The 13803-nt window shown below is 35.1% G+C and overlaps 2 protein-coding genes across 2 annotated transcripts; both read right to left on the bottom strand.

Annotated features, from left to right (window-relative positions):
* Positions 1 to 1298: 1298 nt before the first annotated feature.
* On the bottom strand, positions 1299 to 3578 carry LOC126677192 (pentatricopeptide repeat-containing protein At2g33760-like). The gene has a single exon (XM_050371698.2). It carries the CDS (start codon positions 3403 to 3405, stop codon positions 1456 to 1458), a length of 1950 nt encoding a protein of 649 aa, XP_050227655.1. The 5' UTR covers positions 3406 to 3578; the 3' UTR covers positions 1299 to 1455.
* Positions 3579 to 4280: 702 nt separating this feature from the next.
* LOC126677191 (kinesin-like protein KIN-5C) lies at positions 4281 to 13100 on the bottom strand. Its single transcript, XM_050371697.2, has 23 exons — positions 12922 to 13100; positions 12700 to 12823; positions 12288 to 12446; positions 11043 to 11392; positions 10819 to 10957; positions 10631 to 10728; positions 10402 to 10558; positions 9048 to 9117; positions 8854 to 8930; positions 8603 to 8656; positions 8430 to 8510; positions 8241 to 8352; positions 8067 to 8153; positions 7795 to 7970; positions 7497 to 7658; positions 7301 to 7408; positions 6814 to 6972; positions 6658 to 6741; positions 6383 to 6588; positions 6099 to 6200; positions 5802 to 5911; positions 5323 to 5474; positions 4281 to 4816 (listed from the first exon to the last, which is right to left on the bottom strand). The coding sequence occupies exons 1-23, from the start codon at positions 12978 to 12980 to the stop codon at positions 4619 to 4621; spliced, it is 3024 nt and encodes a 1007-aa protein (XP_050227654.1). The 5' UTR covers positions 12981 to 13100; the 3' UTR covers positions 4281 to 4618.
* Between the last annotated feature and the right edge of the window lie 703 nt (positions 13101 to 13803).

Here is a 13803-nt window from a genome sequence, read left to right as displayed (position 1 = left end):
ATTTTTTATATTATCATTTCATTTTATCAAACAAGTTATTTTAACCGTTTTTCGATCATCAGTATGCTAGAAGACAAAAATAAATCTCTTTTTACTTTAATCTATACAGCATACTAATTTAAAAAAAAAATTGTATATGCAATGATACACTAGTTAAGTATAAAATTAAAATTTCAACTGTCTTATTAAGTGTAAATATTATTGTAGCCTCTTGTATACAAAAATAATGTCTACCAATTGATAAAACACAGTTGCCTCTTGAGCAACCAGAGACACTGAATTGAGGAATAGTCAAGTTGTATACTATTCCTCTCCAGTGTCCAAAGGCGTTCATAACATAAATTTGGGCATAAAATTAGGTAATTTATGTGTATAGTTGATGTATAAATCCAAACAAATTAATATCTGATTGGATGTCTAACGTAGCTTACATGTTTGTGGACTTGCATGGAAAACTTTGATGGACATGAGCCTTCATGATTTAGCTAATTAAGCTAAATTGTACATAAATAAAATCTTTAAGCATTGAAATGTAGAAACACATAATTGGGATGCGTTTATTGTAAGTTTTTAGATTTTAGAGGTGAACAGTGAACACTTCTATTTTTTTAAATTAGTTTTTGAAATTTTAGCATATCAATATTTTGTTGGCTGAAGTCTCTACGCTTTGTTTGTAGTTACAAAAGATGGAAAAAGGGGTCCATAAATTCCATGTCCACTCACACTATTAAATTGATGGGGGCGAACCCACTAAAATCGCTGCGAATGGTTAAAATTGGACTAAAATTATAAAATTTTAAAACTTTAGTTAGAAATGTAAAAGGTAAAAAAAATGTTCGGATTTATCCATTAGGCCATAAAAGAAATTATACCTGAATTACCTTTAAGAATAGCAACTTAAAGGGATGTTTGATAAATAGAAGTGAAATTTTAATTTCAAGGCATTTTATTTCAATATAAAAAATAATAGGTAATAAGATTAAATAATTTATTATTTCATATAATCATACAATAAATGTGTTAGTTGGCAAAATTCTGAAAAATTAACTATTTTTGACATTTTACTTTTCCATGTTTAAAGAGAAATTAATGTATCAAACCAAAAAATGCCGGTTAACTCAGATGTTAATACCAAGTTGGATTGAGTTAAATTCAGTTGAGTTACTGCCTAGTTTTAATCTAAATTTTTCATTTTTCATTCAATAAATTTTATGCTAGAGCATCCTTGCAGTTCCACTCTCTAGCATCTGCTCAGCTAAAGTACGAAAACAGATCAATAAAAAGGTTAAAGCATAAACTGAAACTTCAAATCCCAAGTATATATTTGCACCCATCAAAATACTGAAGTATATGCAATTTAGATTTAATCTAGCAATAACTGAGAATTTAGGCACAGTATATGCAATCTAAAAGTATAATATGAGACGAGGAAATGTACCCTAGGGATCATATTGATTACCAATAATCACCACATGAACAAGCCCCTTCCTTGAAGTGGTGAAAGCGATTAGCATCTCGGACAATGATCTCCCTCTTTGTAATATCTGACACAAGCTTACTAAAAGTGTGACAGTCTCCACAGACTCTAAGGTTCTTTGACATTCTGATAGGAGTTCCGTCAGGTGTTGCAATAAGCGCAAATGCAATTGCCAACTTCTCACTATGAGTATAAAGAAGTCCAACTTTAACTTCTTCATCAACATCATGTAATACAAAGTTTGTATCTGGAACATACCCAGCCAACTTCAACTTCTGACTCAAAGTCTTCAGCATCGCGTAAATCTCCTTGTTTCGAGGATGAGCTATATCCCCGACATTAAACTGATAAATAATGTTATCCACTTCAATCCAAGTATAACCAGGGATTTTTTTCAGTTTTCTTTTGGTGAACAGTTCTCTAATCTTTGCTACATCTTTCCACTGACCTGCATTTGCATAAATGTTAGAAAGCAATATATAGTGTCCCGGATTCTGAGGTTGTAGTTCAAGAAGGGACTTTGCGGCCTTTTCTGTCAAGTCTATACGTTTATGGATCCTACATGCTCCAAGCAATGCAGACCATAAACCCTCATCTTTCTCGACTGGCATATTCTCAATAAATCTAAATGCCTCGTCAAGTCTCCCAGCTCTCCCCAAAAGGTCAACCATACAAGTATAGTGCTTTATATCAGGCCTTACGCCATAACTTTCCCCCATCAAGGAGAACATCTGAAGACCATCTTCAACCAAGCCTGCATGACTACAAGCATATAATAGGGAAACAAATGTGATATTGTTAGGCACTATCCCACTGCTTAACATCATAGGGAACAATTCAAGAGCTCTCCTGCCTTGCCCATGATATCCATAAGCTGCAATCATTGCACTCCATGAAATCACATTCTTCCGTTGCATCTTATCAAAGATTTCCCTCGCAGCCTCAACATCTCCACACTTAGCATACATGTCAATCATTGCTGTTCCCAATATCACATCCAAAGAAAACGTATTTCTACATATATATTCATGAACAAGCCTAGCCTTATTCATAGCACCCAATTTAGCACAAGCATTAACAACAGAAACCATAGCAATCTTATCGGGAACAAAACCTTCTTCTCTCATAAGATCAAACAAAACCAAGGACTCTTTCGCATTCCCACATTCAGCATATCCATTAATCATAACAGTCCATGTTACAAGATCCTTACTCGGCATTTCGTCAAACAATAGTTTAGCATCATCAATCACTCTACATTTAGCATACATATCAACCAACGCAGCACAAATAAAATGATCCAACTGCAACCCATATTTCATCGCAACACAATGTATCAGTCTACCCATATTCATATCCATTGTATCCCTACAAGCTTTTATAACAGAAGGCAATGTATAATTATCAGGTTGTACTTGCATCCCAGTTCTAATCAATTCCCTAAAAGTCATAAAACAGGGCATAAAATCACCAACTTTAGCAAACCCACCAATCATTACACTCCAAGAACCAGAATCTCTCTGTGGCATTTTATCAAACAATAGATATGCATCAGTTAAATATTTGTTTCGCACATATACAAACAAGAGCTTGTTAGCTACACTGACGTCATTATTAAGCATACTAGCTGTAGTCGTTAATGCATGAACTTGTTTAATTTGAAAAATGTTTTTGCAGTTCATGAGCGTGGAGATTAAAATTCTAGTGTTTATAAATGAAAAATTAGGGTTTGACATTTTGGGTATTTGAGCTACGGGTGGGTCTGCTAAGGTGGCCTGTTGATGAAATTGAGGTTGAAACATGGTATCTGATAATGCTGTAGAAGTTGAACAACATTGGAACCGGAGATTAACATTGTTAAGGAATTTGTTAGTGGTTTCAATTTTAAGGATTTTGGACATGAAGTTGATAAAAAGGGAGCGGATCATCAAAATCTCAAATTCAGACAGAACATATTACGAGCAAATTCATGCAAAACACGTCTTGTCGTCTTGCGGCTGAGGGAAAATCTTTGCTGTTATGTCGTATCCATGAGCAGGGTGAAGCGTCATGTCGCTTAGTAATGACTGAATTTCGGTTAATTCATTTCGTTATTCATATAAATTGACACCAAATCTTAAATTCCGTAAGCAACCGAACGCTACCAAAAATTAATGAGAGAACGATATGAATGAGTTATAGCTTAAACTATAGGTGCAATAAATTGCTAAATTTGTAAGATCAATCTCTCATAAAACGAAAAAAAAAAACCCTTAAAAGGATATATAAAACACGGCTGATTTTGATACACAAATGTCTATATCATTAACCAATTATATCAATTCAATTTCATCTATTAAGATTAAATAAATCCATAAATCAATAATTTCATATTAATTAAGATCTATTTGATTTAACTTTGAGAAAAAAATTAAATTTAATTAATTTTGTTATTCAAATTATAATCTCTTTGATGAGACTATAAAGTTTTGGTCCTTTCCTTAATAATAAATTGTCTTTTCATCATATCAGCATTTAGTCCATTGATCATTGACAAAATCAATTGTCATTCATAAATTATTCTCCAGCTTCAGTAAATAAGAAATCCATATATTGACTAATATTGAGTAGTAACCACTAACTAACAGAGAACTTTTTTTTTATCAAAGGTGGAAATCAACTCTTTAAAGTCTCATGTTAGTTGTTAGTTGCCGAGGCATAATTCGAACTCACAACCTCTCGATGCACTTAAAGACGCCTTAACCATCCAGGCTAGGCCCACATTGGCAACAGAGAACTTTCATTTTCTGTGTTTCAAGTGATCTACAGTAATGCAATACATTTATGCAGAATTTGGATATAACAAATTCAGTAATTCCCAAAAATAAACTTAAATCACCAAATATGGAGCTCTCGCCTCACTTTACATCAACTTCTACAACTACAAGTAACCTTCAATCTTACTGAATAATCCCAAGATGGAATTGAAATCACCCTACACCTCAGAAACACTGCTAATGCACCCACTTCTCACTGCATCATCAACCTAAATATTACCTTTTTTATCCGGATTGTATTAACGACAATATACACTATTCGTATTTCGTACAGGCATGGATTTTTATCACTGATCAAGCAGATGAACAGCCAGAAGACAGTTTACTAGTTGAGTTGTACAAGGGGTGACCGTGGTATTAAAGATGGTTTCACCTCTTTCACATCGAATGATTCGTAAGAATTATTTTCTCGGAATTCGTCGAGTAGAGTTTCCACTGGCATTGCTCGTAGAGACTCGATTGTTCCCTTACTGGGAACTTCTGGCTCGCATCTAACAGGTGTTGCACCTGTTGGTTCATAGTCCTGCACATTTTAGAAATAAATGTCAAAATGTAGCAAAGGTAGTATCCGTATAGGTGCTGAATACAAATTAAAGCAATGCATCATACAGAATTATGAATATTGAAGAGAGAATGAAAGCCAAAAACTTTAATTTGACAAAAGCTACTGCTAAACAATTTTAAGAATGTATGAGAGAAATATCAGAAAACCAGATGAGCATAGTGACAATTACCTTCAGTTCAAATAATAACAAAATGATTCATGATAAAAAAAACTGAAAAGGGCCAGAATAGACCATGTTTGATTCATAGAATTGATAAGGAATACGATAGCTATTTCATATGTAATCGTAGAAAAAAATTTATCCCAAAATAAAAGAATAGCTATTCCCAAGGATTAAATATTCTCTTACAAATATATTTTGTACTCTATTCTGCAAACCAAACAGGACCTTAAAGTTATCCCATTTGCAATAGGCTAATGACAATAAGAAATTCTGCAACAAATCATATGGTAAACCAACTTACCATAAACTGCTGCCCGAAGGCTTCCTGTGATTTGTCCTCAATGACTGCAGCTTGACCAGAATGATCTTCCCTAAAACTCGTTAGTGTGTTTGCATGAGCTTTGATAACTTCCAAGATTCCAAATACAGACTCCCGCTCTTGCTCCGACATATCTGTACAAAATCAACGGTGTCATCTACAGAACTGTTTTTGTGGGGTATAAGGCATGAACAACAATTTAGTAATTGCAATTTTCACCCTTTTTTTCATCAACAATAAATTCATTGACACATTGTTAAATCTAAAGGTAACAAGAAGACGAGCTGAACATGCTTATGCACTTAAAATGTATAAACAGAGCGTTAATTTGAGAACTGTTAAGGTATAGCATGCATCTTCCCTGACATACTAAAAGCTCACAATATCCTTAAAAGAGTTATTACAACAGCAAATAAAAAGTTTAGCAAATGGAACTTAAAGCACAATAAAATAATACTCACTGTCAATATGCTGATTCAAATCTTCACTATTCCTAGCCACATCTTGCTCTGTTCCGATCCTTGCAGAATCAACCTCAGCATCGTGTTGCTCAATGCTCTCACATGCATTCCTGTGCACGTGCAATTATGAATAAATTAACAGCACATATGAGAATATTGATGCAAATTCTTCCATTAGCTTATGATCTTATCATTATTTTTAGTACAGCACTAGCTATTTGGCAAAGTTGATCGTTTGATGGTTGATATAATAAATCAAGTGTTTATACATCCAAACAAAATGTAATCATTTCCTACCTGGTAAGTGATGTCAAAGATGAAACATGTGTACGGCCCATTTCATTCACTGATTCATGGGTCATTCTCCAGTGGTTCAAAGCAGTCTCAGTAGTACTTAAACTGAACCAAAGCAAGGGTAACCAAAAGGTTAAATTGAGAATATGTTGCACAATGTTTCACAATGCAAGCTATAAGTTCTTATTAATAACATCACCTCCTTCAGATCAATTAAACAAAATCCTGCTATTCTAAATGAAGATACTAATACACAGAAAATATAAACCGCAAAAAACATATCATACCTTTGCTGTAATAATAACTCCATACGACAATGCTTGACAGAAGAGTAATCTGCAGCCTCCTTAGCATCATTCTCGGCATGCATAGAAAATTCATGCCATTTTCGCTTTGCATCTGTTGTTACACCCTCCAAAGAAGACACATGTCCATCCAAAGTTCCCTTATTTGCTGTGGAACTTTCTCTGATATCAATAAGCCGTGCATCCACCTATGCGAACAACTTTCAGTCAATCCAGAGAATACACAGATAAGAGAAATAGAAGGCATCGAAGCAAACCAGCTCCTTTTGACGCTGAATGTGGTTGGAGACCAAATTGCTAATATCAGCAACAAGCTTCTCAGCATCAGATTTGGATTGCTCCTGCAGGGCACAAAAATTTGCGTCAGCAATATCCAAATATAATTACTCGTACAACCTATGTCAAGAATATACCTCATAGGCCTTCTGAAAATCAACAATACTCTTTAGTTGATTGTCATTGGCATGTGCAACATGGTTCTGAAGAGCTTCTGATTGGTCCAAAAGCTTCTGGAGAAATCCATTCATGTACTCAGAGATCTCCTTTGTTCGCTCGCCGTTAATATGAAATTTCTTTAAGCCATTCCATATCCAAACAGAATTATACATAAGTTAGAAACAGCTAGAATAGTAAATTGAGCAAACAGCAAATAACAATATGGTGCATTTGACAAACAGGACTAGAGAGGTAAACCCTTCAACAATTGCAAGCTTTCTTAGTATAAAAAGCCAATTATAGATGAAATTTCTTTAGCAGAACACAGAAAAAAGTGTGTATCATCTACTGCCCAACAAGAAAACATTTGAAGTAAATTGATTTACTTCACAGTTCACAGGCTCAAAGACCACTCAATACATGATAGAGACAATGATAAAGTATGGATCACATATAAGAACAAACCTGACGCATTTCCCGAGCAAAAAGAGCCATTTCCCCCTGGTGGGTTGACAAACTATTCTTAAGCTCATCAAATACTGAAGCAGCCTGACCAGCCTCTGATTCGAGATACTGATACAAAAATTAACGTCAAGCAAAATAAGTTTCAAAACTGTTAACCAGCGATAGAAGGAGAAGCAAACAAACTGTTGTTACCCACATCTTCAATAGACTGAGCATTAGAAGACACTGAAGATGAAATTTCATCTAAGCCTGCAATAGAGCTAGCCTTGTGCAACCTCACAACATTTTGCACTGCCTCAATGTGAGAAATATACAAAGTCCTTGAAGCCATCAATTTTTTCTTCATAACTTTGACCGCCTAAAGTGAATTATGCACAAGACATAAAATCAATTTAATTCAACTAAATCCAATTCAAAACAAAGACAAAATTTAAAAGGAGCAAAAAGTCAAGAAACAAGAATATGGTAAAGGATGCTTCCAAGTGTTTCCATACCTTATCATGGATGTCTAGAAAAGAATTACAATATTTGTCAACACGCTGGATATGTTCATCTTGCTTTAAAATAGAGGAAGCCACCAGGTTCTGAAGAAAACCAATTTGCTGAGAGAGTTCCACTTGGAAGTTGCTAGCCACTGCTCTATTATCAGAATTCAGCTTATCTTCCCTACCTATATGCAGGACAAGAGATCAGATAATAACAAATAAATAGTCAGTGAGCTATCCATAAAAATATGGATCTAGAGACTAAGTTAAAAACAACATACCAATCTTTTGGAACAAAGAATCATTATCTTGAAGAGCTTTTTCCAAATCATATCGCAAAACACATGCTTGATGAGTGAGAGCATTTTCTGTTTCAAATAAATCACAGGACTGTTTATGCACAATCAAATGAAGTAGATCTAAATAAAATTCAATAGAATAGCAGCTAAACATGCCTGCTTTTCTTTGTTCGGATATGATAAAATCCCTCTCCTTCAATGTATAACGACATTTCCTCAAATCTTCTTCAGTATTGGTAAGCAATTTGCAAGTTTGGTTTAAATTTTTCTGCGAATTTCACATGAGTGATTACAAGACTATGCATGCATACAGAACAAGTGCAGAAATTTAGGAAACTAAGTTACCTCTGTGTCATCTAGCTTTACACTCAACTCGAAACATTGTTTAACTTGGGCGTCATATTTTCCTTGCAACTCTTCAATTTGCTGTTTAGCAATATAACGTAGGCATTTCAAGTGAATATGAGTGTCATGCTGCATCAATCGTACTTCCCATAAAATGTAAGATAAGCACTAACCTTCTGGTGGGTATCCATTGTAACTCCCATTTGTTCAATCTGATCAGCCATTGCCTGAACAAACAGAGAAATATATCAAAATTGATTGAGAGACTTATATGTAAACACATCCATAAAAATTAACATTGTTTGATTCTTCCACATGAAGGTAAAGAAAGAGCTGATAAACAACAGTCCATCAAAACTGAAAATAGTTTAGTTGTGTAAAAGAAGACGCATAAACATAATCAACAAGGGACATAATGGAATACCTTCCTTTCACTCTCCTCTTGATAGTAACGCTCCTTTGGGATGTAAACACCATTTTTTTCACGTGCAGCATAGACCTCTGGACAAGATATCAAGTTTGTTTCAAGTCAGTAAACTACAACATTAAACATTGAGGAAACCATAGTAGTTTGCAAGATCCTTTCTTTCCTAGCCCTGCTGATCCAGAGTATTTCACCTGATTTAAGTCTATCAATCTCTCCATAAAGGTCTTTAATAAGAGTCGATTTCATCATTTTTTGGTTCACCTGCAAATTACAAAAAACGTAAGACTCTTTGAAAAGCAACTACAAATAAAAGGGCTATAAGTTCAAAGCTATAGCAACATGAACACAGGACAGAGCAGGTTTAGATGTAGTAATATAAAAGTAGCGCTACCATCCAGTGTACATGGAATCAGCGACAGATGTCTAAAATGTTAAAGTGGGAAATCCCACATTGGTTGTGTGTGTGAGTGGACATGTGTTTATATATTAGTTGGGCACCTCCACTTAACACCAATTGGTTTTAAGATGGAATCTAACATGGTATCAAAGCCTTGTCCATTCACACAATTTGAGTTCCGTCCGGCCCACGTGAGATTTACGTGAGGGGGGACTTTGTTGCTCGGCCCGTACACATTTACGTGAGGGGGGACTTTGTTGCTCGGCCCGTACACGCTACGCGTGAGGGGGAGTGTTAAAGTGGGAAATCCCACATTGGTTGTGTGTGAGTGGACATGTGTTTATATATTGGTTGGGCACCTCCACTTAATACCAATTGGTTTTAAGATGGAATCTAACATGGTATCAGAGCTTTGTCCATTCACACAATTTGAGTTTGGCCCGGCCCACGTGAGATTTACGTGAGGGGGGACTTTGTTGCTCGGCCCGTACACGCTACGCGTGAGGGGGAGTGTTAAAGTGGGAAATCCCACATTGGTTGTGTGTGTGAGTGGACATGTGTTTATATATTGGTTGGGCACCTCCACTTAATACCAATTGGTTTTAAGATGGAATCTAACATAAAAGACAAATACTGCTGAAGCACAATCCTCTATACATTTAGATAGCATACTCATTAGCATATTATGAAATTACACTAACTTATCAAATGGCATGTTTAGTCTGGCCATAATAATGATTCCTATTTCATTGTCTAAACACACAAAAAAATCCAACATACATTGTTCATTCAAGAATCAAAACAACTACAAATACGCAAGACTATGAAAAATCATTTACACCGAAATATAACTGAAAAAGCAAATGAGTATGAAACTGCTAATGTTATAGGGTCCAATAGAAGCAAAAACATGGCAGTCTCTAACACCCACTTCTTCCACTTCAATTTCAAAAGATCAGATTTCAAAGTCCTTAGGTTCAATGTAGCAAGACATTCACTAAAACATTAACCATTTACTTAAAGGTTTGGAATATTGTTTATCTAATTTAGCACAAGACAGTCGGCAAGATAAACCTACTGAGTACTTAAAACGAGGAACTGCAACATAGCTTAGTTAAATCCAAGTTAAAAAGAATATGGAAACATACCTCAGGCTTATTTTTTATATTCTTGGCTCTGTATGCATAATCCAGTGTGCTTAATGTCTCCTCAATACAGTGAACAGCAGGTGAAACTGTTGCTATAATGCATGTTTTTGTTCTTCCACCAAGTGAATCACGAAGCAACCTTGTCAGCTTGCTATCCCTGGAGGAAAACTAGTATGTAAAACAGATGCTTTATAGCTTATAGAAGAATAGCACAGAAAAGCATTTTAACCTGTAAGGGATATGTCCAAGGTGCTCTACAAGAGCATTAATAACACGACCAAGAGTTAGTAAACTTTTATTGATTTCACCAGCTTCTCTTGCACGGCCCTATAAAATAATATCATAATTAGTTTTAGCTTGAAATGAAACATTTACTGGCAACTTAGTAGATATTACCAGGAGAACTACAAAGCATACCTCTCTGGCACCCGAACGTGAGATATTTTCTGAACCGGCCAGATCAACCAAATTCAGCTTCCCACATTTAATTAGCTCTTCGCCTTCAGGAGTTGCTTCCTTGATATGTATAGTAATGGTAAAAAGAGAATGCGACCGACTAAAACAATCGAAAAACAGCGTATTGGTGAAAGAACAATAAACACTGACTGTGAACTTGAAAGGAACAAAAGAACAGTTTTCACCTAGATTGCTTGTTTAACAAAGTTTCTGCAGTGCGGCGTTTCGCAGACCCTCGTTCAAGGAGTGTAAATATCTCATTAGCACTTGTTACTATTTCCTCTTCTAAACCTCGTACAAGAACACCACCTTTCCCATCCTCCATCAAAGGCAATTGTTTCTTTTGCTTTTCCTCCATATTAACCTTAGAAATTTCATCTGGGGCAAGCAAGTCCGTAATCTCCTCATTGTACAATTCCAAGAAAGTAACTTTAACACTATACTCTGCATTCTGGCCTTCAAGTGTGTCAAAAATTTGCTTAACCGCTCTGGGTATAACCCCTGCTTCTGAAGGCAATTCTCCATTAGGCCCACTCTGCCAAATTGGTTCATCAATAAGGAAACCATCATTTTCAAAGAAATATTATTATAAATATAAAAAATGAATGGTCATAATCATAGTTGTCAAATCGAGATTCGACTCGAGAATCGAAATCTTAATTTTGTGAATCGGGAATCGTGAATCGAATCGAATCGTAAGATTCGGTTTAAACTTTTATAATTAATTATAAATAAAATATTTAAATAAAAATAAATATTATATTATATATTCTTAGATTAATTATATTTAAAAAATAAATATACATAATTAAATTCTTTTTTATTTATAAAACTGCTATTTTTATTTTTATTATTTAGGAATTAACGTAAATAAAGTAGATGTATCTTTAAAATTTAAAACTTTGCATGAAACTGAAATGCCACATGTCATTTTAGATAATTAAAACCAATAGTAAATTCCTCCCACCCACTTGTTTTCAACTTTTGACCTTATCTCACCACTAATTCTCATCTCCCTCCATCGTTTCTTCTTCATCTCCTCTCCTCTTTTTCATTGAGGGCGGCGACAACTATTTATTATCTTATTTCCACAAAATAATCTCATCTTTTTCATCTTTTTTTCTCTCTTTTTATTTAATTTTGCATGCAAATGAAGTTTCAACAGTAAATTGAGATCGGATTTACATCTTTGAAAGAAAAAATTCCAGCTTTTAAAGAATGACCGAGTCGGGCCGAGTCGAACCGAGTCGATCCGAGTCCGTCGATTTAGGACCGATTCTGACGATTCGGTACCGATTCCAGAACAATTTCGATTCACACCATAGATTCGACTCGTTTTACATACAAATTGACTCGACTCGTACGATTCGACTCGTGAATCGTACGAGTCTAACAACAGTGGTCATAATAAATACATATGGTATATATACCTTGGACCTTTTGCATTCCCCTTCCATTGTATAGGTTTTACCTGTACCAGTTTGACCATATGCAAAAATTGTACAGTTGAAACCCTCAAGGACCTCATTTACAATTGGCACAACTGCTTGTTCATAAAGATCTTTCTGCTGTGCTGAAGGACCAAAAACCTAGAACCACCATAAACTAAAACATCACAATTCATTCACCAATTACAAGGCTACAGAATTCATTCACCGTAAACTAAAAATTTAGCATTATCTTATGCCAAATTATGTCATCTATAACAACCTTTTGCGTATTTCAACACGGTTTCTATAAATTAAAATCTAGCAACTACCACACAAACTAAAATCAATTTCAAATTAAATTCGAACACAATTAATAAAATTTAAAAACTTCTCTTAATTTAACAAGAACAACCTTATCGAAGTTGAAAACCCTATGCTTCCCAGCAATACTTTGCGAAACGGCGACCTCTCTTTGATAATCATTGCACGTCACTACTTGAGGCGCATTATTCCTCAACTCGTCGTCGCTAAATGGCCTAAAAACACACAGATTAAAACAATTTCATATCAATAGAAACGCAACTAATTCATAAAAAAAAAAACGACCGTTCATTAAATTAAAAAGCCCAAATACCTGCAGCGAAGAAGAACTTGAACGTTAACGCCCTTCTCTTTCTCGTGACGAGCGGACATCGTTTCTCCGGCAACAAAAGAAACGTTTCTTATTTTTGAAAATTTGAAACTGCGTTGTTGTTTTTTTGCTCGCAGGTTTTTTTTTCTTCGTGTTTGTGAAATGAGATGTGAAGTGAAGAGCGGGCTTCAGATGAAGATTTGAATTTTGGAGAACCCCGCTCTGCTTTCGAATTCAATCCAACGGTTAGATTTTAAGTTTTGGTTTTTCATCGGACGGTTCTAAAATTGTGCTTTTTAAGATGGATGGATAATGGGTCTATAGGGTTTTGAAACATGTGGGGGAGTCTATTGGTTTAATCTAGCCCACTCGATGAGCCCAAAATGAAGCCCAATTTTAAGTATTAACTTATTAAATATGTTTAATTCGTAGAATGAAATAGAACATAGTAGAATAGTTATTGCATAAGAAATGATATAGTCATTCTTCAGTTTTTCAAAAGGAGTATTTATTCTATAAAATTATGAAATATAAATTTAGAAGCCTTGTGCATTAATTATCCGGCGCTCAACAAGGTAATCGAGCCATCAAGAACAAATATCCACTTTGATTCCAGACTTCTTCACCTAACATTAGTGCGGTAGAGCTCATATGCTCGATCCATAGAGAAAGAAAGAGTGCCAAGTCGTTGAGGAATGGAACTGGACAACGCGAAGGATACAAAATGATGATTTTTTTTTCATTAGATTCCTTCCCATAGAAATCGAAAACCCCGCGTAGGATTTGAACCTACAACTTATCAGTGAGAATACTGACCGCTCTACCATCAAGCTACAGCAGATTCTCTCTCTGTCTAAGAGTTCTTTCTGTCTCGTTTGCTTTTCT

This window comes from Mercurialis annua, linkage group LG4 (genome assembly GCF_937616625.2).
Source record: "Mercurialis annua linkage group LG4, ddMerAnnu1.2, whole genome shotgun sequence".
Classification (NCBI taxonomy): Eukaryota; Viridiplantae; Streptophyta; class Magnoliopsida; order Malpighiales; family Euphorbiaceae; genus Mercurialis; species Mercurialis annua.
This window is presented reverse-complemented; position numbering and strand designations above follow the sequence as displayed.